Source organism: Heterodontus francisci, chromosome 14 (assembly GCF_036365525.1).
Source record: "Heterodontus francisci isolate sHetFra1 chromosome 14, sHetFra1.hap1, whole genome shotgun sequence".
Classification (NCBI taxonomy): Eukaryota; Metazoa; Chordata; class Chondrichthyes; order Heterodontiformes; family Heterodontidae; genus Heterodontus; species Heterodontus francisci.
The window spans coordinates 46,251,974-46,279,209 of record NC_090384.1 but is presented as its reverse complement, the minus strand read 5'-3'; the positions used below and the strand labels follow the sequence as shown (position 1 = coordinate 46,279,209).

The following is a 27,236-nucleotide window of genomic DNA, read 5'->3' as shown; positions in this document are numbered from 1 at the left end:
TCTTATCTCCTGCTTCTCTAATTGTGGGGTAGGGGTGGGGGCGGTGGTAGTGGTAGTGGTTTGAATGCCACTGTAGTTTGGATGGGAATTGCTAATCTCTCAACAATTTCAACTCAAGAGTACAGTTTAAATCCTTTACGAGCTGGATGTGGTGCTGAGAAACATAGAGGCAAAAGCTGGGATTGACATTGAGAGACGGAGAGAAGAATACTACTGAGGAAGAGAGTCAGGAGTAGCGCTGATGCGCACGCTGCCTGAAAACGCTGACTGGAACATGGACAGTTGGCATGTATGTTACTATCAGGATTTGGAGTCAGGGCTCCAGCTGAGACTAAGCTTTTGAATGTTGAAATTACCAAGGTATTTGTGTTTGAAATGTATCCAGCACCCAAGGAACTGTATCCTAATATGAGTCACTGCCTTGAGGAGAGATGGGGAGGAAGTTGGCAGAAAAATAGCAATCAAAACAAAAGCTTGACTGTATTTCAATTTGTGCAAAGTGTTTTAAATCAGAACACAAACCTTTGCTTCTGTTGCCACTTTCTCTGTTGTCTGAATGCAGGTGAAGCCTCTTCTGGACTGAGAGCTGCTTCTCGAGTTTCTGGCGAGTCTCAGACTGAAGCTTTTCAATCGCATTCTGTTTGCTTCTCCACATGTTCTCCTCCAGCACTTTCATTCTCTCCCAAACCTAAAACACAATACCGCACTCCTCAATGTAGTGCATTGGGTTATACCCTGAATTTGCCATAGAGACTTGGGTCTGAATCCAGTCTGGAATGATGGGGCAGAGTTCTCTTCTATTAGCTGTAAGAGTTCCAGTGATGTGAATTTGATCAATTTCAATCCAAAATAATGAGCATGTCTTATCCAGCTTTCAATTGACCATCTCATTCAGAGGGATCACAAGTATGGGAAAAGGAAAACTGTTACAGGATGTATCAGAATTAGAGGGAACGTTAGAATAAAATAATCAAAAAAGGTTTCTGTCTGTATTTATTTCACTGTTGACTGATTCCTGCTCTGTGCCATTACTGCCACTGAGAGGACAGTCCTGCTACCATTCTCCACCTCTCTTACTCTAACAGTGCACAGGAGCAGTAAAGCCTGGCTACCCGACCCGAACCCAACTAGACCCGACTACATGTGTTGGGTTCGGGTCAGGTCAATATTCCGAGTCCAGCATTTGGGCTCAGGGTGGGTCGGGCTGGACAGTGCTGCTTCCGGGAACTCATGGGATCAGGCTCACCTATGATTCCCCACAACTCCATCTGCAGGAATAGCCTGCTGCTGGAACGGATGAACAGGATCACAAGTATTACCATTTGGACAAGGTAGAGCACAATAACATGTTTGATATTATTAAATTTATTGCAATATTTGGGTTGGGTTGGGCGCGAAAAAAAATAAAAACACTCGGGCCTGGGTTGGGTTCGGTTTGGCTGTGGTCGGGTCGGGTTTCAATTTTATAACCGAGCAGGCCTTTAAGGAGCAGGGCCAAGTTACCCACTGTTTCTCCCCTCCTAACAGCATTGCCAAATTAGGAAGTCATCATGGATGAGGAAGTACCCAGATATAATCATGGTACAATTCTGAGACAAAAGGACCATGAAAATACCTGCTTTAATCTCTGTATTGTGCTAATTCAATTTTCTATTCCTCCTACATCCCAGAGGCTTTAAACCCCAATCATTGCAGCACCTGATTACTACTTCTGAATTTATTTTGTCTTTTCTTCTATTCTTTTCAATATTGCTGTCATCATGTATTGTGGGCCTTGGCAAATTTGCAAACATACAAATTAGGAGCAGGAGTAGGCTACTCGGCCCCTCGAGCCTGCTCCATCATTCAACAAGATCATGACTGATCTGATTGTAACCTCAACTCCACATTCCCGCCTACCCTCAATAACATTTCACCTCTTCGCTTATCAAGAATCTATCTACCTCTGCCTTAAAAATATTCAAAGAATCTGCTTCCACCACCTTTTGAGCCAAAGACTCAACCCCCAGAGAAAAATGTTTTCCTCATCTCGGTCTTAAATGGGCGACCCCTTACTTTTAAACAGTGACCCCTAGTTCCAGATTCTCCCAAAGAGGAAACATCCTTTCTACATCCACCCTGTCAAGACCCCTCAGAATCTTATATGTTTCAATCAAGTCACCTCTTACTCTACTAAACTCCAGCGGATACAAGCCTAGCCTGTCCAACCTTTCCTAAAATAACCCGCCCATTCCAGGTATTAGTCTAGTAAACTTTCTCTGAACTGCTTCCAGCACATTTACATCCTTCCTTAAATAAGGAGACCAATACTGTACACAGTACTGCAGATGTGGTCTCACCCATGCCCTGTATAACTGAAGAATAACCTTCCTACTTTTGTATTCAATGCCCCTCACAGTAAACGATAACATTCTATTAGCTTTCCTAATTACTTGCTGTACCTGCATACTAACCTTTTGCTGGTCATGCACTAGGACACCCAGATCCCTCTGCATCTCAGAGCTCTGCAATCTCTCACTATTTAGATAATATGCTTCTTTTTATTCTCCCTGCCAAAATAGACAATTTCACATTTTCCCATATTATACTCCATTTGCCAGATCTTTGCCCATTCACTTAACCTATCTATATCTCTTCGTAGCCTCCTTATGTCCTCTTCACAACTTACTTTCCTACCTATCTTTGTGTCATCAGCAAACTCAGCAACCATACCTTCGGTCCCTTCATCCAAGTCATTTCTATAAATTGTAAAATGTTGAGGCGCTGCACTGATCCCTGCGGCACACCACTCGTTACATCTTGCCAACCAGAAAATGACCAATTTATGCCTATTCTCTGTTTTCTGTTAGCTAGTCAATCTTCTATCCATGCCAAAATATTGGAGTTTTTCTTTCTCGTTGGAATGTATCCATTTTGTGTATTCTGAAATATCCCCTTAAATGTCTGCCACTACATCGCGATTGACCTATCCCTTAACCTACTTTGCCAGTTCACTTTTGCTGGCTCTGCTTTCATGCCCTCATAATTGCCCTTATTTAAATTTAAAATAATAGTCTTAGACCCACTCTTCTCTCTCTCTCAAACTGAATGTAAAATTCAATCATATTATGATCACTGCTGCCCAGGGGTGCCTTCATTATGAGGTCATGTATTAATCCTCTCGTTGCACAATACCAGGTCTAGTATAGCCTGCTCTCTGGTTGGTTCCAGAACGTGCTGTTCTCAGAAACTATTAATTAACGGAGCTACCCCTCCACCTTTTCCTAGCTTCCTGTCCTTCCTAAATGACAGGTACCCTTCAATATTCAAGTCCCAAGCTATGTCACCCTGCAGCCATGACTCTGTAATGGCTATCAGATTGTACTTATTTATTTCTATTTGCGCTTTCAGTTCATCTGTTTAGTTTCGTATGCTACGCGCATTCAGAGACAGAGCCTTTAGTTTTGTTCTTTTATTATTTTTGTAACCTCTATCCTTGTCTGCTGATTTACTCATAGGTTTCTACTCACTGTCCCTTCCTGTCATGGTCTGTTTATCTTTTCCTATATTAATACCTCTCTCTCTTGCCTTGTCTCTACTCTGTGATTTACCACATCTTCCCAAATTTGATCCCTTGCCCACACTATCTAGTTTAAAACCCTCTCTACTTCCCTAGTTATGCGGCTCGCTAGAACACTGGTCCGAGCAGGGTTCAGCTGTAGACCATCCAAATGGTACAGCCACAACAATGAAAAAGACATCACAACAATACAAGCTGCTACTCTTGATACAATGATCTGGCTTAACCGCCTGAAAGTAAAATTACAGTTGTTCTCCATCTGTAGATGCTATAAGAAGACCTTGTTTTCTTGATTTAATAAAAATTTTGAAGTCAAAAAAAGTAAACTGGTTTAAACTCATCTTGTTCACTTCCCACTTACATCCTGTGGAAGTTTCCTCTTCAGCAGAAGGCTGTTACTCACACTCATCTTCTGTTGTCTTGCAGCAGCAATATGGGGAAAAAGAGACAGAGATCTACAATGAAACAGACAAATACATTAAATGAGTGGAACAACCAGAGCCAAATCCTTCTACAATCCACACAATGGGAGGGATCAGTAAACCAAGAGAATGTGACTTCAAGGGACCTCCTGACAGATTAGCAAGACAGGTTTACAGATGAGACATCACCCGCGAGTCTGCCTACACTGCATATTTCCAGCGGGTGCTCCCTGCACACATGCTAATACCCTCACCAAAATAGCATGCAGTGTGCCTAGCACCAGAATTGTGTGCTTATGCAGTGGATGCCATTTTGGAGGTAAAACCACACTCGTAGCTATGAAAACCCAGGCACAATAGAGCCGAATTTTGCAGCCCAGATTTGTAAATGCATTTCCACCTTTTGATCATTGAAACTATAAAAAATAAGCTTTATTTTCACCTTGATAATCTGATTTCTATCTCTTTTTCTCACAATTAAGTGGTTTAGCTGGCATCAGTTTCTCACCTTTTCCGTGGTGGTTTTGGACTGGCTCGTGATGATCTGGAATCTCGAGCTAAGTGGTTCAATGTCCATCCTTCCTTTGTCTCTATGTCACTACTCTGGTTTCCAGCTGTCAATTGTGCATTCTCTGATCTCAGCACCCTCTCTGGCACATCTGTTTAAAAATGCAAACTTTGATTGGTTTAAACCATCCATGTTACTCTAAGAAAAATTAACTTAAAATTAAATTAATTATTAATAGTACATGCTTCCAGATGTACTGTAAACACCTCAGTCTGTTAACATAGATGTTGAGTTCTCTGCCAGGTCATTAGATAGGAACATAGGAGAAGGCGTAGGCCATTCAGCACGTTGAGTCTGCTCTGCCATTCAATTAAATCATGGCTGATCATCTACCTCAACCCCACTTTCCCGCACTATCCCCATATTTTTTGATGTCATTAGTATCCAGATATCTATCGATTTCTGTCTTGAACATGCTCAATGATTGAGCTTCCACAGCCCTCTGGGATAGAGAATTCCAAAGATTCATCGCCCTGAGTGACGAAATTCCTCCTCATCTCAGTCTTAAATGGCCAACCCCTTATTCTGAGACTATGTTCCCTGGTTCTAGACCCACCAGCCAGGGGAAACATCCTATCCCGATTCACCCTATAAGAATCTTGTTAGTTTCAATGAGATCACTTCTCATTCTTCGAAACTTGAGAGAATACATGCCCAGTTTCCTCAATCTCTCCTAATAAGACAATCCCTCCATCCCAGGGATTAGTCTGGTGAACCTCCTTTGAACTCCCTCTATGGCAAGTATATCCTTCCTTAGATGAGGAGACCAAAACTGTACACAATACTCCAGGTATTGGTGTGGTGTGGTCTCACCAAGGCTCTATACAATTGCAGCAAGACTTCTTTACTCTTGTACTCAAAACCCTTTGCGATGAAGGTCAACATACCATTTGCCTTACTAATTGCTTGCTGCATGCTACCTTTTAGTGACTCATGAACAAGCACACCTAGGTCCCTTCGGAAATCAATACTTCCCAACCTCTCACCATTTAAGAAATACTCTGTCTTTCTGTTTTCTCTACCAAAGGGGATACTTCACACTTATTCACATTATATACCACCTGCCATGTTCTTGCCCATCCACTAAGCCTGTCCAGGTCCCCTTGAAGCCTCTTTGCATCTCCTCACAACTTACATTCCCACCTAGTTTTGTGTCATCAGCAAATTTGGAAATCTGGGGCAGGAAAGCTGGAGAGATCCATCTCACAGGAAAAATTAAATCACATCTCTACATAGGTAGAGATGACAAAGGCACTTCAGCAGTTCTTAACTCATCCATCCAGAAAAGAATTCTTGATCAACTTTTAAGGTTTTCAACTCCAGTCCATTTCAAGTGTTGATCACTCTTTGTGCAAAGAAATTCTACCAGATATCATTCCAAAAATTTACCCATTGATAGTTTGAATCTAAGCTCCTTTGTCCCACTGGCATGGCCTACATTAAAGTATTGCTGTGGTTTTATGTTTTTTTATATCATTTAATATGTTCCTCTAAAAGATATAGACCAATTTAAGAGCAATTTTTCCTGTCTTTCCTCATAACTGAGTTCTGTGATTCTGGAGACAGGAGAGTGACTCTTCCCTGCACCAACTCCAGGCTTTGAACTTTTCCTTTTTGTCTTAAGTGATCAAAACTGAGGACATAAGTCCACACTTGAGTTTTAGTATAAGCATTTCAGACATTGGCATATTTATTCAGCAAAACTGTTCGGCATTCTGTATTTTGTTGTGGTTTGATGTGAAGTGCAAATCTACAAACCTCATTTTTAATTATTTCTACACACTTCTCAGATTCCATATTTTGCCAATTTTTTTCTTCCAGTGTGCAGAATCTTACGCTTATGTTAAATTTATGTGTTAACAAATCTGGGCAATACTGTCACAAAATACAGTTTTGTGTTTGTTTTTAAAGAATGTATGAACAGACGCTGGAGGTTATTTGCCTCTGGGCCAGGCCGACAATCTCGAGAGAGCTGAGATTGCATTGCACATTCCCCTTATCCTGGTGTCTCAATCCAGTGCCGTATATGATTTTTTACAAACATGTATGACCATGAAGTAGGCAGGGGTCGGCAACATGTCCGTACATGGACACCAGTGTCCAAGGTAAACAATTTTGGGGTCCGTGAGAAATTTCCCTCTGGCATCTCAGACCGGCTTTTTAAAAAAATCGTAAGTGTCAGTTTCACAGCTGCAGAAGCAGAACAACACTTTGCAACTTGAGACAGATTCATGGTTTTCCGGCGGGTTCCGATTTTTTTTTTTTAAAAGGCCCGCTGGAAAAGCACAAATCTGTCCGAGTTCAAAAATGCTGTTCCCGCTTTCAGCAATGGTCAGAGCGAATGCGGGAAGTGCAGAGAAAAAGAATGGGAGAGAAGCGGGGGGGGGGGGGGAAAGAGAGTTGGGGGGGGTGAAAGAGAGTGGGGGAAGAGAGGGGGAAGAGTCAGGGAAGAGAGTTTGGGGGAGAAGAGAGTTTGGGGGAGAAGAGAGTTGGGGGAGAAGGGGGACGAGGAGAGTGGGGGGGACGAGGAGAGTGGGGGGGGACGAGGAGAGTGGGTGGGGGGACGAGGAGAGTGGGTGGGGGGACGAGGAGAGTGGGTGGGGGGACGAGGAGAGTGGGGGGGGGACGAGGAGAGTGGGGGGGGACGAGGAGAGTGGGGGGGGGACGAGGAGAGTGGGGGGGGGAACGAGGAGAGTGGGGGGGGACGAGGAGAGTGGGGGGGGACGAGGAGAGTGGGGGGGAACGAGGAGAGTGGGGGGGAACGAGGAGAGTGGGGGGGGACGAGGAGAGTGGGGGGGGACGAGGAGAGTGGGGGGGGACGAGGAGAGTGGGGGGGGACGAGGAGAGTGGGGGGGGACGAGGAGAGTGGGGGGGGACGAGGAGAGTGGGGGGGGACGAGGAGAGTGGGGGGGGACGAGGAGAGTGGGGGGGGAAAGAGAGAGTGCGGGGGGGAAAGAGAGAGTGCGGGGGGGAAAGAGAGAGTGCGGGGGGGAAAGAGAGAGTGCGGGGGGGAAAGAGAGAGTGCGGGGGGGAAAGAGAGAGTGCGGGGGGGGAAGAGAGAGTGGGGTGGAGGAGAGAGTGCGGGGTGGAGGAGAGAGTGCGGGGGGGGAAAGAGAGTGGTGGGGGAAGAGAGAGTGGGGGGGGAACAGAGAGTGGGGGGGGAACAGAGAGTGGGGGGGGAACAGAGAGTGGGGGGTGGAAGAGAGAGTGGGGGGGGGAAGGAGAGAGTGGGGGGGGGAAGGAGAGAGTGGGGGGGGGAAGGAGAGAGTGGGGGGGGGGAAGGAGAGAGTGCGGGGGGAGAAGAGAGAGTGGGGGGGGAGAAGAGAGAGTGGGGGGGGAGAAGAGAGAGTGGGGGGGAGAAGAGAGAGTGGGGGGGGAGAAGAGAGAGTGGGGGGGGGAGAAGAGAGAGTGGGGGGGGGGAGAAGAGAGAGTGGGGGGGGGGGAGAAGAGAGAGTGGGGGGGGGAGAAGAGAGAGTGGGGGGGGGGAGAAGAGAGAGTGGGGGGGGGAGAAGAGAGAGTGGGGGGGGGGAGAAGAGAGAGTGGGGGGGGGGAGAAGAGAGAGTGGGGGGGGGGGAGAAGAGAGAGTGGGGGGGGGGAGAAGAGAGAGTGGGGGGGGGAGAAGAGAGAGTGGGGGGGGGAGAAGAGAGAGTGGGGGGGAAGAGAGTGGGGGGGGGAAGAGAGTGGGGGGGGGAAGAGAGTGGGGGGGGGAGAAGAGAGAGTGGGGGGGGGAGAAGAGAGAGTGGGGGGGGGAGAAGAGAGAGTGGGGGGGGAGAAGAGAGAGTGGGGGGGGAGAAGAGAGAGTGGGGGGGGGAGAAGAGAGAGTGGGGGGGGGAGAAGAGAGAGTGGGGGGGAGAAGAGAGAGTGGCGGGGGGGAAAGAGAGTGGGGGGGAAGAGAGAGGGGGGGAAAGTGAGTGGGGGGGGGAAAGTGAGTGGGGGGGGGAAAGAGAGTGGGGGGGGGAAAGAGAGTGGGGGGGGGAAAGAGAGTGGGGGGGGGAAAGAGAGTGGGGGGGGGAAAGAGAGTGGGGGGGGAAAGAGAGTGGGGGGGGAAAGAGAGTGGGGGGGAAGAGAGTGGGGGGGAAAGAGAGTGGGGGGGAAAGAGAGTGGGGGGGGAGAGAGAGTGGGGGGGGAGAGAGAGTGGGGGGGGGAGAGAGAGTGGGGGGGGGAGAGAGAGTGGGGGGGGGGAGAGAGAGTGGGGGGCGGAGAGAGAGTGGGGGGGAGAGAGAGTGGGGGGGAGAGAGAGTGGGGGGGGGAGAGAGAGTGGGGGGGGGAGAGAGAGTGGGGGGGGGAGAGAGAGTGGGGGGGGGAGAGAGAGTGGGGGGGGGAGAGAGAGTGGGGGGGGGGAGAGAGAGTGGGGGGGGGAGAGAGAGTGGGGGGGGAGAGAGAGTGGGGGGGGGGGAGAGAGAGTGGGGGGGGGAGAGAGAGTGGGGGGGGGGAGAGAGAGTGGGGGGGGGGAGAGAGAGTGGGGGGGGGGAGAGAGTGGGGGGGGGTGAAGAGAGAGTGCGGGGTGGAAGAGAGAGTGCGGGGTGGAAGAGATAGTGGGGGGGGGAAGAGAGAGTGGGGGGGGAAGAGAGAGTGGGGGGGGAAGAGAGAGTGGGGGGGGAAGAGAGAGTGGGGGGGGGGAAGAGAGAGTGGGGGGGGGAAGAGAGAGTGGGGGGGGGGAAGAGAGTGGGGGAAGAGAAAATGGGGGTAGAGAGAGAGAGTAGGGTTACAGAGAGAGAGAGAGAGAGACGGGGGGAGAGAGGGAGACAGGGGGAAGAGAGAGAGTGGGGATACGAAAAGAGGGAGAGAATGGGGGGAGAGCGGGGCGGGGGGAGGGGGTGACAGAGAGAGAGAGAGAGAATGGGGAGAGAGCGGGGGTGGGGGGGGGGGTGGGGAGAAGAGAGAGAGAGAGAAAGAGAGAGAGAAAGCAGGGTGTCATGCTAGACCCCCACCTGCTAAGAATGAATCACATTAATTTTGTCATGACATTGATTTTAAACTGTTACTGGAGTGAAGAAAAGACTTGTTAAACAGCTCAGCCGTGGTTGGAAAAGACATTTAACAGACAGTGATTGGATGGACAAAGTAAAGCGTGGCTACCCGACCTGAACCCGACCAGACCCGATGACATGTATTGGGTTCAGGCCGGGTCCGGTCAGGTCTAGCATTTGGACTCAGGTCGTGTCAGGCTGGACGTGGACAGTGCTGCCTTGCTCCGGGAAGTAATCTTCAAATGAACATTCAGGACGTCAAGGCGGGAAACGTGCAGTCTAGACTCTGCACTCTGCAGTGAAGCCTGGCTACCCGACCAAACCCGACGACATGTCTCAGCTTCGGGTGGCAATGGGCATTTAAATAAATTAAAGGACTCGGGCCCGGGTTAGGTTTGAGTTGGCTGTTATGGAGTCGGGCCCGGGTTGGGTTCTAATTTTATACCCGAGCCAGGCTTTAGGACAAAGGACCACTCCCTGACACATTCAACCCATGGTGGACCTTAATCACCAGGTATTGTGTGTAACAGGGACATTCCAGAGACTGCTAAGGTGATACAATCCAAGATGTGGTCAGACCAGTTAGTCACATGACAAACCTGCTTGGTTTTCTGAATTGTACAAACAGTTGGAACTGAGAAAATCTGTTTGCTCCTGGACTGAGAAGATCTCTCCTGTCTGCTCCCATCTCTTTCTCACAAACCTCCGAATCCACTGAAGACAACATGAACCCCAAGAGAGAAAAGTCTCCTACAGCAAACAGGGTTTAAGAAGAATACTGGGCCCCAATGAAAAACAAGGACTCGACAGTGAGCCTGAAGAACCGTAACAAAAACTCTTCAGATATTGCCTCAAACATTTCCACTTTATTTTTCTTCTGCTCTTTTCTGTCTCTATTTGCAGGTGTGTATCGCGTATGCATGCTAGTGTGGGTACGTCGCGTATCCGTAGGTATCAACTGAATTAGAGTTTAAGTTTAATAAATTTCAACTTTTCTTCTGTAAACCGAAGAAAGCCTGTTTGTACTGGTTTCTTTGCCTTATAATTGGAAAGCGGTGAACAAGGATTCACCAAGGTGGAGCTAAAAAGTGTTTAAAATTAAACCCTGTTACGGTAAGACCAGGTGAAGGCTGAGAGGGACCCCTAGACACCTTTCTCATCTAGTCGTAACAGAAATTTGGGTGCTAGCATCTGGAATTGACCCACAAACGAGAGAAATTGGAAGTGGGAAGCCAAATTGTTCTCAATCAAAAAAGAGCAAGATTTCAATACAGGTTTTCTTGTGGTTGTGTGTGCTTGAATATTAACAGGTCTGCTAGTAGATCCCCTAGCCAGGGTGAAGTAACTTGGGATAGTTAAAAGCACTGTCTGCGGAGGAGTTGGAGAAAATGGCTGAGCAGTGTGGAATCATTGTACATGGCAAGGTGAGGAAGTCTGAACTCATAAGGCTAGTGGCCAACCATTTTTCCCTTGAATCTGAAGAAGCGGAAACAGGGTTAGAAGCAGACCCAGACAGGATAATGCTCGCAAAGCTACAATTGGAACAGAGGAAAATTGAATTAGAGGAGAGGGAGAAAGAGCCTTCCAGAAGGAACGTGAAGAAAGAAAAATGCAAAGAAAGAGAGCTGAAGTGGCTTGAGTTAACTAAGGGGCGACAGAGTAACCCCAGTGAAAGCATGGCCAATACGGAGGAGCGTAATTTAGGTCTGGGTACAAAATTGTTAAAACTAGCTCAACTAATTCCAAAATTCAATGACAAGGATGTAGAAGAATTTTTTGTGTCCTTTGAGAAACTGGCAAGGCAGCTAAAATGGCCAGCTGAGACCTGGCCTCTTTTACTACAAAGCAAGCTAACTAGAAAAAGCCCATGAAGTTTATTCCCTGTTGCCAGATCAGAGTTTATCAAATTATGAACTGACAAAAAATGCTATCCTCGGGACATATGAATTAGTACCCGAAGCCAATCGCCAAAAGCTTAGAACCCTCAAGAAGCAAGCTAATCAAACTTATCTGGTGTTTGAAAGAAGTAAACAGCTGGCTTTTGACCAGTGGCTGAGGGCTCTTAAAGTACAGCTCAGCTATGAGAATCTCAGAGAAATAATTCTGTTAGAGGAATTTAAACACTCTCTCCCACTCTCCATAAAAACCCCTGTAGAGGAGCAGTGGGTCCAGAGAGCCCGGCAAGCAGCCGTTCTGGCTGGTGAGTTTGCTTTAATTTATAAGTTGATTTCCCAGGGGAGAACCTTTCCTAGTCACCCCCACAAATCCAAAAAGGACAAAGGGTGGAAAGGTGAAAGGAGCCCAAGCAGTACTGGGAGAGAAAGGAAAGAAGGAGACACGGGGGGCCCTCCTCTAGCCAAAAAGGAAGGTGTTGTGAGCAAGAGTGAGACCCGGAGACCTGTGTGCTTCCATTGTAATAAAGGAGGTCATTTAAAAGCTGACTGCTAGAAACTAAAGGGAGAATATGTAGGGTTAATCAGGGCACACCCGCTCAGTGAAGAAGTGAACCTGATGGAAAGCACAGCGGAACAAGCTGTGGCTTTAACTGCAGTAAGAATGAGAACCAGGAACCTTACGCTGCAAGTAGAGGAAAATTTAATTGGATTCCTGAAGGTTATCAGGATTTTGTGTCTGAAGGGAGAGTAACCCCATACCCCTCAAGTGGGGCAAGCAAAGCCATAGTAATTCTCAAGGACACAGGGGCCACAAGATCCCTTTTACTGGGAAAAGGCCTGACCTTTTCCCCAGAGAGAGCAGTGAACACCAGAATGGTGGTGAATGGTATTGGAGGGCAGTGTATGCCTGTACCTGTACACCAGGTGCACCTGGAGTGCAACTAGTTTCGGGACCGGTGACCGTAGGGATTGTCCCGAGTTTGCCTGTGGACAGGGTTGAAATGGTAATGATCTGGCAGGGGTGAAGGTGGTAGCCCCCCCAGTAGTGAAAGAAAGACCGCAGGAGGTCAGAGAGACAGGGCAGTGGCAGGAGACAGACGCCTGCAGTTTCCATGAATGTGTAGTGAATCAGGCCATGATCAAACCAGCTCCCCCAGAGGAGACTGAATTGGCACTGCAGGCAGATTACCAGGTCTGTCTGTCTGAGACTTTCTTTGGAAAGTTAGGAAACCCAGGGAATGAATTAAATGGATTTTCCGGAGGTGAGGCTCAGCGAGCTGACCCAGTATTGCGAGAGTTCGTACAGGCTGCCCAGTCTGAAAGTGAAGCAGAGAGAGTCCCTGATTGCTACTATTTTTAAAGAATGAGGTACTGATGAAGATATGGAGTTCTCCTCACAGACCTGAGAGCAAGGAGTGGACAGTAGTTCACCAGTTAGTGGTGCCACAGAGGTACCGGAGAGAAATATTAAGAAGGGCACACGAGACTACAGTGGCTGCACATGCCGCTATATGAAAGACCAAAGCCTGCATCAGACAGCAGTTTGACTGGCCAAAACTCCATAAAGATGTGATGGAGTACTGTGGGAGTTGCCACACCTGCCAGGTTGAGGGGAAACCTCAACCTACAGTGAAACCTCCACCCCTAAGTCCAGTATCGGTGTTAGGAGGACCCTCCAGCAGAGGCCTGGTGAACTGTAAGGGACCCCCGCTCAGAATAAAAAGGGGACAGACAAGCACACAGCTGGCAACAGATCAGACAGGGAAGGGGAAAAAGTGACCAAGAGGGCAGGTTAAAGGAAGTCCGGGTGAATCCCGGATGAAAACCCCAACTGTCTGGTCGGCCAATCCCGAAAAATTTGAAAAGTTAGACCCCACATCCTCCTATGTAAATGCAGATATGAGAAACACCCCACCAGTGTTGCTAACAGCATGTAAAGGAACCTGCAGAGACAAAGAAAGACCTCTAGGGGGCACAGAAACCGTGAGACTGATGCCTCACCTAGTCTAAGTGCCACAGGGGAGTGCAGTAGAGTCTGCACAAATACCTGCTGGCAGGAGTGTCCCAGAAGACAAAGAAAAGATTAGCAAAGAATCCACCCCCCCAGTCAGAAAAAAGACCACCTACCCCACTAAAGTCAAAGGCCTTTGCATATCTCAGCAAAGCACTGACGGAAAGTTCAGGATAGACCTGCCCACTAGTACCTGTTTTGGGAAAAAAAAATTACCTCAGCAGGAACAAAGACTCTAGGCAGCCATGGAAATGGGCAAACAGAAGAGAAACTTCCATAAAAAAGAACCACATGTTTCATGGGATGCCAAAAAAGGGGCGATTTTAATAAGTTTTAGGATTTGTGAATGAATGAGAGAAATGCATGTTATTTCTCAGTATCTTATATTTTCTCTCGACAATTTTAACGAAATGTACCTTTTCTCAAATCACATTTCATTCCGTTGGGTGTGGTGGTGTCATGCTAGGCCCCCACATGCCAAGAATGAGGCACATTAATTTTGTCATGAACACTGATTTTAAACTGTTACTGGAGTGAAGAAAGGCCTTGTTAAACAGAGCAGCCGTGGTTGGAAAATACATTTGCATATTAACAGAAGGTGATTGGAAGGACAAAGGACCATTCCCTGACACATTCAACCCACAATGGATCTTAATCACCAGGTATTGTGTGTAAGAGAAGCATTCCAGAGACTGCTAAGGTGATACAATCCAAGATGTGGTCAGACCAGTTAGTCACATGACAAACCTGCTTGGCAACCTGGCGTTTTCTGAATTGTACAAACAGTTGGAACTGAGAAAGTCTGTTTGTTCCTGGACTGAGAAGATCTTGCCTGTCTGCCCCCATCTATTTCTTACAAGCCTCTGAATCCACTGAAGACACATAAACCCCAAGAGAGAAAAGTCTCCTACAGCGAACAAGGTTTCAGAAGAATACTAGGCTCCAACGAAAAGCAAGATCTACCTAAAATCAAGGACTCTACAGTGAGCCTGAAGAACCGTAACTAAAGCTCTTCAGATATTGCCTCAAACTTTTCCACTTTATTTCTCTTCTGTTCTTTTCTGTCACTATTTGCATGTGTGTATCGTGTATGCATGCCAGGGTGGGTGCATCGTGTATCATAGATACCAATTAGAGTTTAAGTTCAAGAGAGAGAGAGAGGTGTGGGGGATAGACAGAGAGAGAGAGAGAGAAAGACAGGGAGCACAGGGACGACAGAGAGAGGCGGGGGACTACATGTAGGAGGGGTGACACAGAGGCAGGGAAGAAACACAGAGGAGGGAAGAGGCACAGAGAGGGAAGGGACATCACAGAGGGAGGGAGGACATCACCAAAGTTGGGAGGGGGGACACAGAGAGGGGGGGGGACACAGGGAGGGGGGGGACATCACAGGGGGGGGAACATCACAGGGGGGGGAACATCACAGGGGGGGGACACCACGGGGGGGGAGGAACATCACGGGGGGGGAGGAACATCACGGGGGGGGAGGAACATCACGGGGGGGGGGGAGGAACATCACGGGGGGGGGGGAGGAACATCACGGGGGGGGGAGGAACATCACGGGGGGGGGGGAGGAACATCACGGGGGGGGGGAGGAACATCACAGGGGGGGGAGGAACATCACAGGGGGGGGAACATCACAGAGGGGGGGGGAACGTCACGGGGGGGGAACATCACGGGGGGGGAACATCACGGGGGGGAACATCACGGGGGGGGGGAACGTCACGGGGGGGGAACATCACGGGGGGGGGGAACGTCACGGGGGGGGGGAACGTCACGGGGGGGGGGAACGTCACGGGGGGGGGAACGTCACGGGGGGGGAGGACGTCACGGGGGGGGAGGACGTCACGGGGGGGGAGGACGTCACGGGGGGGGGAGGACGTCACGGGGGGGGGAGGACGTCACGGGGGGGGGAGGACGTCACGGGGGGGGGAGGACGTCACGGGGGGGGGAGGACGTCACGGGGGGGGGAGGACGTCACGGGGGGGGGAGGACGTCACGGGGGGGGAGGACGTCACGGGGGGGGAGGACGTCACGGGGGGGGAGGACGTCACGGGGGGGGAGGACGTCACGGGGGGGACGTCACGGGGGGGACGTCACGGGGGGGACGTCACGGGGGGGACGTCACAGGGGGGACGTCACGGGGGGGACGTCACGGGGGGGACGTCACGGGGGGGACGTCACGGGGGGGACGTCACGGGGGGGACGTCACGGGGGGGACGTCACGGGGCAGGGGGACGTCACAAGGCATACGTCATGGGGGGGACGTCACGGGAGGGACGTTTGGGGGGGAGGGACGTCACGGGGGGAGGGACGTCAAAGGGGGAGGGGATGTCAAAGGGGGAGGGGACATCACGGGGGGGGGGGGTGGTCATCAGAGAGTGGGGGGGGCAGATGACGAGAAAACCAACACGTGAGAAAAACCTATTTGACCACATACTCACCAAACTATTTGTCATAGACACATCTGTCAATGACAGTATTGGTAGGAATGACCAATGCACAGTTCTTGTGGAGGTGAAGTTCCATGTTCACACTGTGGACAGTCTGCATTGTGTTGTGTGGCACTCCTTCCCCAACATCACTGTAGATGTAGCTACACAAGTACTGCAGTTTAAAAAGATGACTCACCACAATCTTTTCAAGGGCGATTAGGAATGGGCAATGAATGCTGTCCTTGCCAGCGAGGCCCACATCCCAGGAACAAATAAAAAAAAAACTGCTACCATGCGATATGGGATAGATTCAGGAGCTCAAAACTGGGCATCCATGAGGGACAGCAGAATTGTATTCAATCATACTCTGTAATCTCATGGCTTTTCATATCCCTGACTCTACCAATACCATCAAACCAGGTGACTAACCCTAGTTCAATGGGGAGTGTAGAAGTGCATGCCAGGATTAACACCAGGTGTACCTGAAAATGAGGTGCTAACCTGGTCAAGTGACAGCACAGGACTACATGTATGCTAAACAGCGAAAGAAGCAAGCTATAGATGGAGCTAACCGATCTCATAACCAACGGATCAGATCAAAACTCTGCAGTCCTGCCACACCTAGTTATGAATGGTGGTGAACAATTAATCAACTAACCAGAGGGGGAGGCTCAATGAAATCCCCAATGTTGGCAGAGCTCAGCACAAGTGCAAAAGACAAGGATGAAGCATTTGCAACCACCTTCAACCAGAAGTGCTGAGTGGATGATCCATCTTGGCATCCTCCTGAGGTCCCCAGTATCACAGAACCCAATCTACAGCCAATTTGATTCACTCCATGTGATATCAAGAAATGGCTGAAGGTACTGCATACAGCAAAGGCTATGGGCCCAACAACTTTCCAGCTGTAGTGTTGAGGACCTATCCTCCAGAACTAGCCATGCCTCTAGCTAAGCAGTTCCAGTCCAGCTACAACACTGGCATCTACCCAACAAAGTAAAACATTGCCCAGATATGTCCTGACCACTAAATGCAGGACAAAGGTGGCCAATTACCACCCCAACAGCCTACGAACATACGAATTAGGAGCAGAAGTAGGCCATTCGGCCCCTCTAGCCTGCTCCGCCATTCAATAAGATCATTGCTGATTTGTTTGTGTTTGAAATTCCACACTCCCATCTACCCCCCCCATAATCTTTGATTCCCTTGCCTAACAAGAATCTATCTACCTCCGCCTTAAAAATATTCTTCTCATCTCTGTCCTAATTTAAAACAGTACTCCCTAGTTCTGGACTCACCCACAACAGGAAACATCCTTTCCACATCCACCTTGTCAAGACCATTCAGGATCTTACATACTTCAATCAAGTCTCCCCTCTCTTCTAAACTCCAGTGAAAACAAGCCCAGTCTGTCCAACTTTTCCTCATAAGATAACCTGCTCATTCCAGGATCAATCTAGTAAACCTCCCTTCAACCACCTCCAACACATTTACATCCTTCCTTAAATAAGGATACCAAAACTGCACACAGTATTCGAGATGTGGTCTCACCAATATAACTGAAGCATAACATCCTTATTTTTATTTTCAATTCCTCTCATAATAAAGGATAGCATTCCATTAGCCTCCTTTATTACTTGTTGTACCTCCATACAAACTTTTTGTGACTCATACACTAGAACACCTAGATCCCTCTGCACCTCGGAATTCTGCAGTCGTTTTCCATTTAAGTAATACTCTGCTTTTTTATTCTTCCTGCCAAAGTGAACAACTTCACATTTTCCCACATTATACTCCATCTGCCAGATTTTTGCCCACTCACTCAATCTATCTCTATCGGTCTGCAATCTCATTATGTCCTCTTCACCACATGCTTTCTTACCTATCTTTGTGTCATCTGCAAATTTAGCTACCATGCCATCGCTCCCCTCATCTAAGTCATTGATATAAATTGTAAAACGTTGAGGCCCCAGCACAGACCCCTGCGGGACTCCACTCATCACATCCTGCCAATCAGAAAAGGCCCCATTTATGCATACTCTCTGTTTTCTGCCAGCCAGTCAATCTTCTATCCACGCTAATATGTTATCCCCTACACCATGAGTTCCTACTTTGCGCAATAACCTTTTATATGGCACCTTGTCAAATGCCTTCTGGAAATCCAAGTACAGTTCATCAACGGGCTCCCCTTTATCCACAGCGCATTTTACTCCTTCAAGGAACTCCATTAAATTTGTTAAACATGATTTCCTTTTCACAAAACCATGCTGACTATTCCCGATTACTTTGAGCTTTTCTGTGCCCAGCTATAGACTCCTTAATGATCGATTGTAACACCTTCCCCATGACAGAAGTCAAACTAATTGGCCTATAGTTACCTGTTTTCTGCCTCCCCCCACCCACCTCACTTTCTTGAATAGAGGGGTTATATTTGCTACTTTCCAGTCTGATGGAACCTTTTCAGAATCTAGTGAATTTTGAAAAATTAACCCCAACGCATCCACTACCTCATTAGCCACCTCTTTTAAGACCCGAGGATGAAGCCCATCAGGACCCGGGGACAGTCAGCCCACAGCTCCATCAGTTTGCTCAGTACCGCTTCCCTGGTGACTGTAATTTCACCAAGTTCCTTTCTTCCTTCCACCTCCTCATTTAAAACTTTTTGTATCCTCTACAGTGATGACAGAAGAAAAACATTTGTTCATTTTATCCACCATTTCCTAATTATCTACTATTTATTCCCCATTCTTACTCTCTAGAGAACAAAACTCATTTTACTTACTCTTTTCCTTTTTAAATACCTGTAGGAACTCTTGCTATCCGTTTTTACGTTTCTAGCTAGCTTCCTCTCATACTCTAATTTCTTTCTCCTGATTAACCATTTAGCCATTCTCTGCCATTCTTTATATTCTGACCAATCATCTGATCTGCCACTCATCTTTGTGCAATTATATGCTTTTTCCTTAAGTTTGATGCTTTCCTTAACTTCTTTAGCTAACCACGGATGGCAGGTCCTCCCCTTAGAATTTTTCTTTATAGTAGGAATATACTTATCCTGAGTATTCTGAAATATCCCCTTAAATGTCTGTCACTGCTTCTCCATTGATCTTTCTCCAAGCCTATTAACCCAGTTCACTTCAGCTAGCTCAGCTTTCATGCCAACATAGTTGCCTTTATTTAAGTTTAAAATACTAGTCTTAGACACACTCTTCTCTCTTTCAAACTAGATGTTAAATTTAATCATATTGTGGTCGCTGCTACCTAGAGGTGCCTTTACTCCGAGGTCATTAATTAATCCTGTCACAGTACACAATACCAAGTCTAATATAACCTGCTCTCTGGTTGGTTCCAGAATGTGCTGCTCTAAGAAATTATCTCGAAAGCATTCAATGAACTCCTCATCCAGGCTACTATTGCCAATCTGATTTTTCCAGTTTATATGTAGATTAAAATCACCCATGATTATTGACGTCCTTTTATCACAAGCACCCAATATTTTACAGAATCACAGAAACGTTATAATGCAGGAGGCGGCCATTCGGCCCATCGTGTCTGCACCGGCTCTCTGAAAGAGCTACTCCCTCAGTTCCATTCCCCTGCCTTCTCCCCATAACCCTGCACATTCTTCCTTTTCATATAACTATTTCTTCTTGTATACTTCGTCCTACATTGTGATTACTGTTTGGGGGCCTGCAGACCACTCCCACTAGTGACTTCTTTCCCCTACTATTCCTCATCTCCACCCAAACTGATTCTACATCCTGATCTCCTGAACCAAGGTCATCTCTAACTGTTGCACCAATGCCATCCTTGATTAACAGTGCTACCCCTCCACCTTTACCTAGCTTCCTATTCTTCTTGAATGTCATATACCTTTCAATATTCAGGAAGCAATCCTTGTCATCCTGCAGCCACGTCTCCATAACGGCTATCAGATCATATTTATTTACTTCAATGTGCGCTATCAGTTCTTCTACTTTGTTATGAATGTGACATGCATTCAGATACAGAGACTTTAGTTTTGTCTTTTTGTTATCTTTGTAACATCTAGTCTTGACTGTTGGTGTGTTCTTATGTTTTTTCTCTCTGTCCCTTCCTGCCATTCTCTGACCTTCATTTCCCATATTACTATTCTGTTCTCCTGCCTTGACTCTACCCCTTGATTTGCTACATCTACCCAGGCTTGATCCCTCAATCCCCTTGTTTAGTTTACAGCCCTCTCTACTTCCCCAGTTATACAGTTTGCTATAACACTGGTCCAAGCATGGTTCAGGTGCAGACTGTCCCAACGGTACAGCCCCCACTTTCCTCAGTACTTGTGCCAGTGCCCCACAAACCGAAACCCACTTCTCCCACACCAGTCTTTGAGCCACGTATTCATTTCACTAACCTTATGTGCCCTCTGCCAATTGGCACGCGGCTGAGGTAATAATCCAGAGATTATTACCCTTGAGGTTCTGCTCTTCAATTTGGTGCCTAGCTCCTCATAGTGTCTAAGCAGAACCTCTTACCTCATCCTATCTATGTCGTTGGTACCTACATGGTACTTAAGTCATCAGCAAAGTGATGGAATGTGTCATCAACAGTGCTATCAAGTGGCATTTACTCACCAATAACCTGCTCACCAATGTTCAGTTTGCTTAAGGGAGGAATACTGGCCAAGAGACCAGGGGAATTCCCTGCTCTTCTTCCAAGAGTACCATGAAATCTTTAATGTCCATCGTAATAGATAAACAGAATGTGATTTAACATCTCATCCAAGGGTCAGTGCCTTTTAAATTACATCACTCCATCCGTATTTCACCAGGATCAGTTCAGATTATGAATTTAAGCCCTGGTATAGGTCTCAACCCCACAACTTTCTGAACTAGGTGCCTTAGTGCCAGCCACGAAAACAAATTTTCAGATTATGAAGAATGAACTGAGGTAAGAATCGCTTGGGAAGTATAGCAGAGTCAGAAAAATGTAGATTAATAGCCTCATGATGTTGTGAGTCCCAAGTCTAAATAAGTACAAGGCAACTGAAGTACCTCTGCAGTTACCCAACTGAGTCCAGCTAACTCATCCTGGCTGGGTGTGGAACCTAGGACCTTTGCGGCTTTGATGAGTCCATCTCATATTGGACATTAAAAAAATCAGCAAACTGAGCCTTTGGAGAACTCGACTTTTGGCTGTTTTATAAAAAAAAAGATTATTATTGCCCCAAATCCAGATTTTGTGATATTACAGACCTCAGTAAAGATCTGAATGCTATCCAAAGTGGGCCCAAGTGCCAATCATTGATGCATAACAGTAGAAGAAACCTTTCATAGTTCTCAAAGTGCTAACTCTAACATGGAAAGACATGAACACATATGCACATGCACATACACAAGCATATCTATATACACCCTACCCACCTGTCATAGAAGTCTGATGAAGAGAACTATCTGCTGCAGATGATCTAAGCGACTCTAGAAAGTCTAACATCTGCTTCCTGAAATTTCAGAGCAAAGCAGCAATGAGTTTCTGAGATCACTCAAATTGTGTCCTGTTTTGATATTTCACATTTGTGTTCACCACTGCCTTTAGAACAACATATGTTGCTCTTTTCTTTGTTCTGCTATTTTCACCACCTTGTTGGGCACTAAATCATTGGTTAGCACAACAAATATAAGTATATTTTATATTAAAACTGGGCCTCCTCAACAGTAATAACAACTTGCATTTACATAGTATATTTATGATAGAAAAACATCCTAAGGCTCTTCACGAAGTATAATCAGACAACAACGGGCATTGAATCAATGAAGGAGATATAAGGGGGGGTGGGTTAGATCAAAGGTTTGGTCAGACATGGGTTTTGAGGAGAGACTTGTAGTATTCATCATAGGCCCTCGTATACACAAATACACCACCATCTATCAAAACATTTCTTACTTTATAGCTGCTGGTGGAGGAGGTGAGGAACCTGGCTATTGGTTAACAGTTTGTACAAATCCATGAGAATCTGGTGGGACCAGGCTCTTTTATTACTTAAATGTCTGCCCACCTGTCGGAATCCAGGTATGGAAGTGGCCTCCGACTAGTGAAGGGTCTGCCTATCCTTGGGAGTTTAATAAAGAAGGTGGATTCCACTCAGATATCCTAACTTTAAAAGTTTATTTTAGAGTGGGCACTCCTAGTGCAGCTGAAGGAAATGCTCCTTTCAAGTACACATCCAAAATGTCCTCATGCATGGAACAATTTGCATCAAGATCAGTCTGAACCTAGGATAGAGTTTATGCATAACTGAGCACATTTTGTAATATGGAACTTCAATCTAGAACAAAATTTGATCAGCCTGGGATATTTTCTGAGCCAGGAATGAGGAACAGCATTACGCTGACAATATGCTGGAACCCCTGTAGCATTTCCATCAAAGATTTGCTAAGATTTGAACCCGATTCGAAAGATGAGGTTTGCAGAGGAGAAAAGACCAATGGGTCACCAGAAATTGCCTTATTAACGGAAGATGAGTCGAATGTGCTCAGAAGAAGTGAGCAAAGAGGACACTGGTTTTTGAGAAGGACAATGGGAGATCAAACCCATTGCAACTGGAAGGAGTTTGGGACTTTTAACTGCAATGTTACCTTTTCAATGGGAACACTGTGCAACATAAAAATGTGTTGTGGGGTTTTCAAGTGTGTTAAAAAGTTAATGGGATATACCTTTCTCGGTAATTTAGTGTATTAGCTACCTACTAAGTACTGTTTAGCTAATGTTGATTTTTAGTTAAGTCGTTATAGTAAAAGTCTTAAAACGTGAACTCTTGTCGTGTAATTCTTTAATTAGTCTGGGGAGTTCATAGCTTTTGTTTTAAAGTTAACGGTCTCTACTGCGGTCGTAAGACTATGATGAATTTTAACTTAGGTCCTAGAAATAAAGGTAGCACCCAATACCCTCCAAGAAAGCAGAACTTTGTTAACTCTTTTTGGATTGATTTGAACACAGGTCCCAGAGGTGAATGGCCTCAGTCGGTCTCCAGTCACAGAGAGGACACCTCCATTTCCTTGCTGAGCTGGATTCAATCCTGGATCTTACTGGAGAAAAGACAGAATTCTAATTCATTATCCCATTCAATCTCCATGTCCAATTATCTTAGTTCTAGCTCACTTAGCTAAAAGCTGAGATGCTAAACCTTGCATTAAACATCTGCATTCTCCTTCATTGATGTGAGATTTATGATCCTCAACTGCAGTTAGCCACGATTACTCACTCATGCAGTTCCTGTAGCTGAGAGATTTGGAAATTGTGCTCTTCTATCAATAGCTGCACTTGTTCCTCAGGAACCAAACCCTGAAAATAGGAAGAAAAATGTAATATATTAATGTCACAGTGTTAAATATTCAACTAAAAAATTGGTTCGAATCTAGCCCTGACTGCTGAGTTGATGAGACTGAGTCTGACTATACAGAGTCATTACAGTATTAACATACCTTATATACTTGAGAATAAGAGAAAATCATGGGAATGTGGGAGTGAGTCACAGGGTTCAGGTGATTTATATACTGACAATATATAGTAAGACAGTGAGTGTTGGCAGACTGCTCAACTGTGGAGTGTATCACAGTCAAGCTCCATCCAGTTCTCATCAAACATCTGCACATCAGCACTTGTCAACAGAGGTTACTGGATAGTAATCAGCAGCAGGAACCTGGCTACTTTTGTGTTCATTTATTTTTGTTTTCTCTTTTTGTCCAGCTGTGTATTGCACTTACTGATTTTGCTATGGAAGAGGATGTCCAGGACATTGCAGAAGTACAACTTTCCCTTAACTCAGGTCTCTTGAGGCAATGCTCAAGCTCAGCCCGGTTGGTTTCCTTCAGGTCTATCCCTGTGGAAGAATCATGCACAAAGATTTACAAAGGAGGTTAGTGTTTTGAGTTCAGAATTGTCACCAGCCTGAAGTGTGATGATTTTCCCTCCACTCCTTTGAGTTTGTCCTCCTGAGCACGTGACTGAAATTAGGAGTTTGCCATGTGAGATGCTTGGGTGCAAATCCAACAGAGCTGTCACACTGCACCAACATTAGTCTATCTCCACATTAATCTATTAATTCAAAATCCTCACTGGGCTTTACATGCATTTTAAATCCATTCAATTTTTAAAATGGAGAAACCAAGGCCAAGGGCCAAGATTCAGAATGCCAGACACCACCAAGGTTCATTTTGTTTGTTATTGTTTCTTCCCTTCTTTCACTTAGAGGCACTAGTTTCTTGCTGGATTTAGTTCCATGAATGCTGGGTGCCCTGTTATCCACCAAAATATCCTAGTGAGTGTGCACACACTATTCAGCTGAGGAGGGTATCACAGCTGAGCCTGATCCTGACCGCACCCAATGCCTACATGCACTTTCCAGCCAGAAGCACTGGAAAGCAATTGGGAGCAGGAACCTTGCCTGAATTCTACCTAACCCCCTTAGCCTGAGGGAGCTATGGCCCCCCTACGATTGCCTCAGTCAAGATCAGCAAATTCAGTTGAGACCAGGGATTAAAATTGGAATCTTCTTCTTTGGCCTCCTTGTCTCTGGGTAAGCGCCTAGAGGTGGTCAGTGGTTTGTGAAGCAGCGCCCGGAGTGGCAATAAAGGCCAATTCTACAGTGACAGACTCTCCCACAGGTGCTGCAGTTAAAATTGGTTGTCGGGGCTGTTACACAGTTGGCTCTCTCCTTGCACTTCTGTCTTTTTTCTTGCCAACTGCTAAGTCTCTTCGACTCACCACACTTTAGCCCCGTCTTTATGACTGTCCGCCAGCTCTGGCGATCACTGGCAACTGACTCCCACGACTTGTGGTCAATGCCACAGGACTTCATGTCGCGTTTGCAGACATCTTTAAAGCAGAGACATGGACGGCCGGTGGGTCTGATATCAGTGACGAGCTCACTGTACAATGCATCCTTGGGGATCCTGCCATTTTCCATGCAGCTCACATGGCCAAGCCATCTCAAGCGCTGCTGGCTCAGAAGGGTGTATATGCTGGGGATGTTGGCCGCCTCGAGGACTTCTGCATTGGAGATACAGTCCTGCCACCTGAGGCCAAGGATTCTCCAGAGGCAGCGAAGATGGAATGAGTTGAGACGTCGCTCTTGGCTGACATACGTTGTCCAGGCCTCACTGCCGTAAAGCAAGGTACTGAGGACACAGGGTTGAAACACTCGGACTTTTGTGTTCCGTGTCAGTGTACCATTTTCCCACACCCTCTTGGCCAGTCTGGACATAGCAGCGGACGCCTTTCCCATGCACTTGTTGATTTCTGCATCGAGAGACAGGTTACTGGTGATAGTTGAGCCTAGGTAGGTGAACTCTTGAACCACTTCCAGAGCGTGGTCGCTGATATTGATGGATAGAGCATTTCTGACGTCCTGTCCCATGATGTTAATTTTCTTGAGGCTGATGGTTAGGCCAAATTCGTTGCAGGCAGCTGCTATCCTGTTGATGAGTCTCTGCAGACACTCTTCTGTGTGGGATGTTAATGCAGCATCGTCAGCAAAGAGGAGTTCCCTGAATTGGACCTTCCGTACTTTGGTCTTGGCTCTAAGACGGGCAAGGTTGAACAACCTGCCACCTGATCTTGCGTGGAGGAAAATTCCTTCTTCTGAAGACTTGAACGCATGTGAGAGCAGCAGGGAGAAGAAAATCCCAAACAGTGTAGGTGCGAGAACACAGCCCTGTTTCACGCCACTCCGGATAGGAAAGGGGTCTGAGGAGGCACCGCTATGCTGAATTGTGCCTTTCATATTGTCATGGAATGAGGCAATGATACTTAGTAGCTTTGGTGGACATCCAATCTTTGCTAGCAGTCTGAAGAGACCACATCTGCTGACGAGGTCAAAGACTTTGGTGAGATCTATGAAAGCAACATAGAGGGGCATCTGTTGTTCGCAGCATTTCTCCTGTGGCTGGCAAAGGGAGAACAGCATGTCAATGGTGGATCTCTCTGCTCGAAAGCCGCACTGTGCCTCAGGGTAGGCACACTCAGCCAGCTTCTGGAGTCTGTTTAAAACGACTCGTGTGAAGACTTTCCCCACTATGCTGAGCAGGGAGACTCCATGGTAGTTGTTGCAGTCACCATGGTCCCCTTGTTCTTATAGAGGGTGATGATATTGGCATTGCGCATGTCCTGTGGTACTGCTCCCTCGTCCCAGCACAGGCAAAGCAGTTCATGGAGTGCTGAGAGTATAGCAGGCTTGGCACTCTTGATTATTTCAGGGGCAATGCGATCCTTTATAGGGGCTTTTCCACTGGCTAGAGAATCAATGGCATCACTGAGTTCCGATTTGGTTGGCTGTTCGTCCAGCTCATCCATGACTGGCAGAGACTGGGCTGCATTGAGAGCGATATCAGTGACAACATTTTCCCTGGAATACAGTTCTCCGTAGTGCTCCACCCAGCGGTCCATTTGCTCACGTTGGTCAGTGATCGTGTTCCCTGATTTAGTCTTGAGGGGGGGGGCGATCTTCTTGATGGTTGGCCCAAAAGCTCTCTGAATGCCATCATACATTCCTCTGATGTTTCCGGTGATGGAGGCCAGCTGAATACGACTGCATAGGTGTTGCCAGTAGTCATTTTACAGTGCCTGGCTGTTCTTTGGCTTCTGGCTACTTTAAGTGCTACGGATGTTAACTCGCTGGGGGCTTTCTTGTAGTTCAACAGTGCAGTGCGCTTAGCGGCTATGACAGGTTCCAGCTCTTCAAAGTGAGATTGAAACCAGTCTAAATTCTGCTTCTCACGTTTGCCAAAGGTGGTCATTGCTGAGTCATAGATGGCGTTTCTGATGTGGACCCACTTGGTCTCTGCATCCCCTGCAGGAGTGTTTTGAAGGGCTTTTTCAAGTGAATTTAGAAACTTATGTAACAGCTGTGGATAAGAAATTCTGTTCCTGTTAATGCGCGGGTGGCCCTTCTGCTTGAAGTGATGTAGCTTCTTTGGTTTGAGTCTAACTTTGCTGCACACTAGGGAGTGGTCGGTGTCGCAGTCCGCACTGTGGAAGCTGCGTGTGATTTGGACATTGTTCATAGAGGCTCATCTTGTGACGATGAGGTCCAGCTGGTGCCGACGTGATCTTGAGTGCCTCCATGAAACCTGGTGACAGGGTTTAGTATGAAAGAACGAGTTGGTGATGCAGAGGTTGTGATAGGTTCACAACTCCAGCAGTCTCTGTCCATTCTCATTCATCCTTCCAATGCCATAGCGCCCAAGGCAGGAGGGCCATGAGTCATGGTTGGCTCCAACCCTGGCGTTAAAGAACCCAGCAGGAACGAATGTTTAGTATTAGGAATGCTACTAATGATATTATGGAGTTCCTCGTAGAACTGGTCTTTAACTTCAGGTGGGGAGCAGAGTGTTGGAGCATAGT

The 27,236-nt window shown here is 47.0% G+C and overlaps 1 protein-coding gene across 3 annotated transcripts in view; it reads right to left on the bottom strand.

Annotated features, from left to right (window-relative positions):
• The window catches only part of LOC137377293 (uncharacterized), a 92,609-nt gene that overhangs the window by 4,385 nt on the left and 60,988 nt on the right, over positions 1-27,236 (bottom strand). For 2 of the 3 annotated variants that reach the window (XM_068046851.1, XM_068046852.1), the window contains 6 exons: positions 23,600-23,715; positions 23,098-23,177; positions 21,260-21,336; positions 4,490-4,640; positions 3,921-4,014; positions 523-688 (listed from right to left, as the gene is read on the bottom strand). In XM_068046851.1, the coding sequence (XP_067902952.1) occupies positions 523-688; positions 3,921-4,014; positions 4,490-4,640; positions 21,260-21,336; positions 23,098-23,177; positions 23,600-23,715 (684 nt within the window). The remainder of the gene's footprint in view (positions 1-522; positions 689-3,920; positions 4,015-4,489; positions 4,641-21,259; positions 21,337-23,097; positions 23,178-23,599; positions 23,716-27,236) is intronic. The other variant, XM_068046854.1, reaches the window with a different exon arrangement.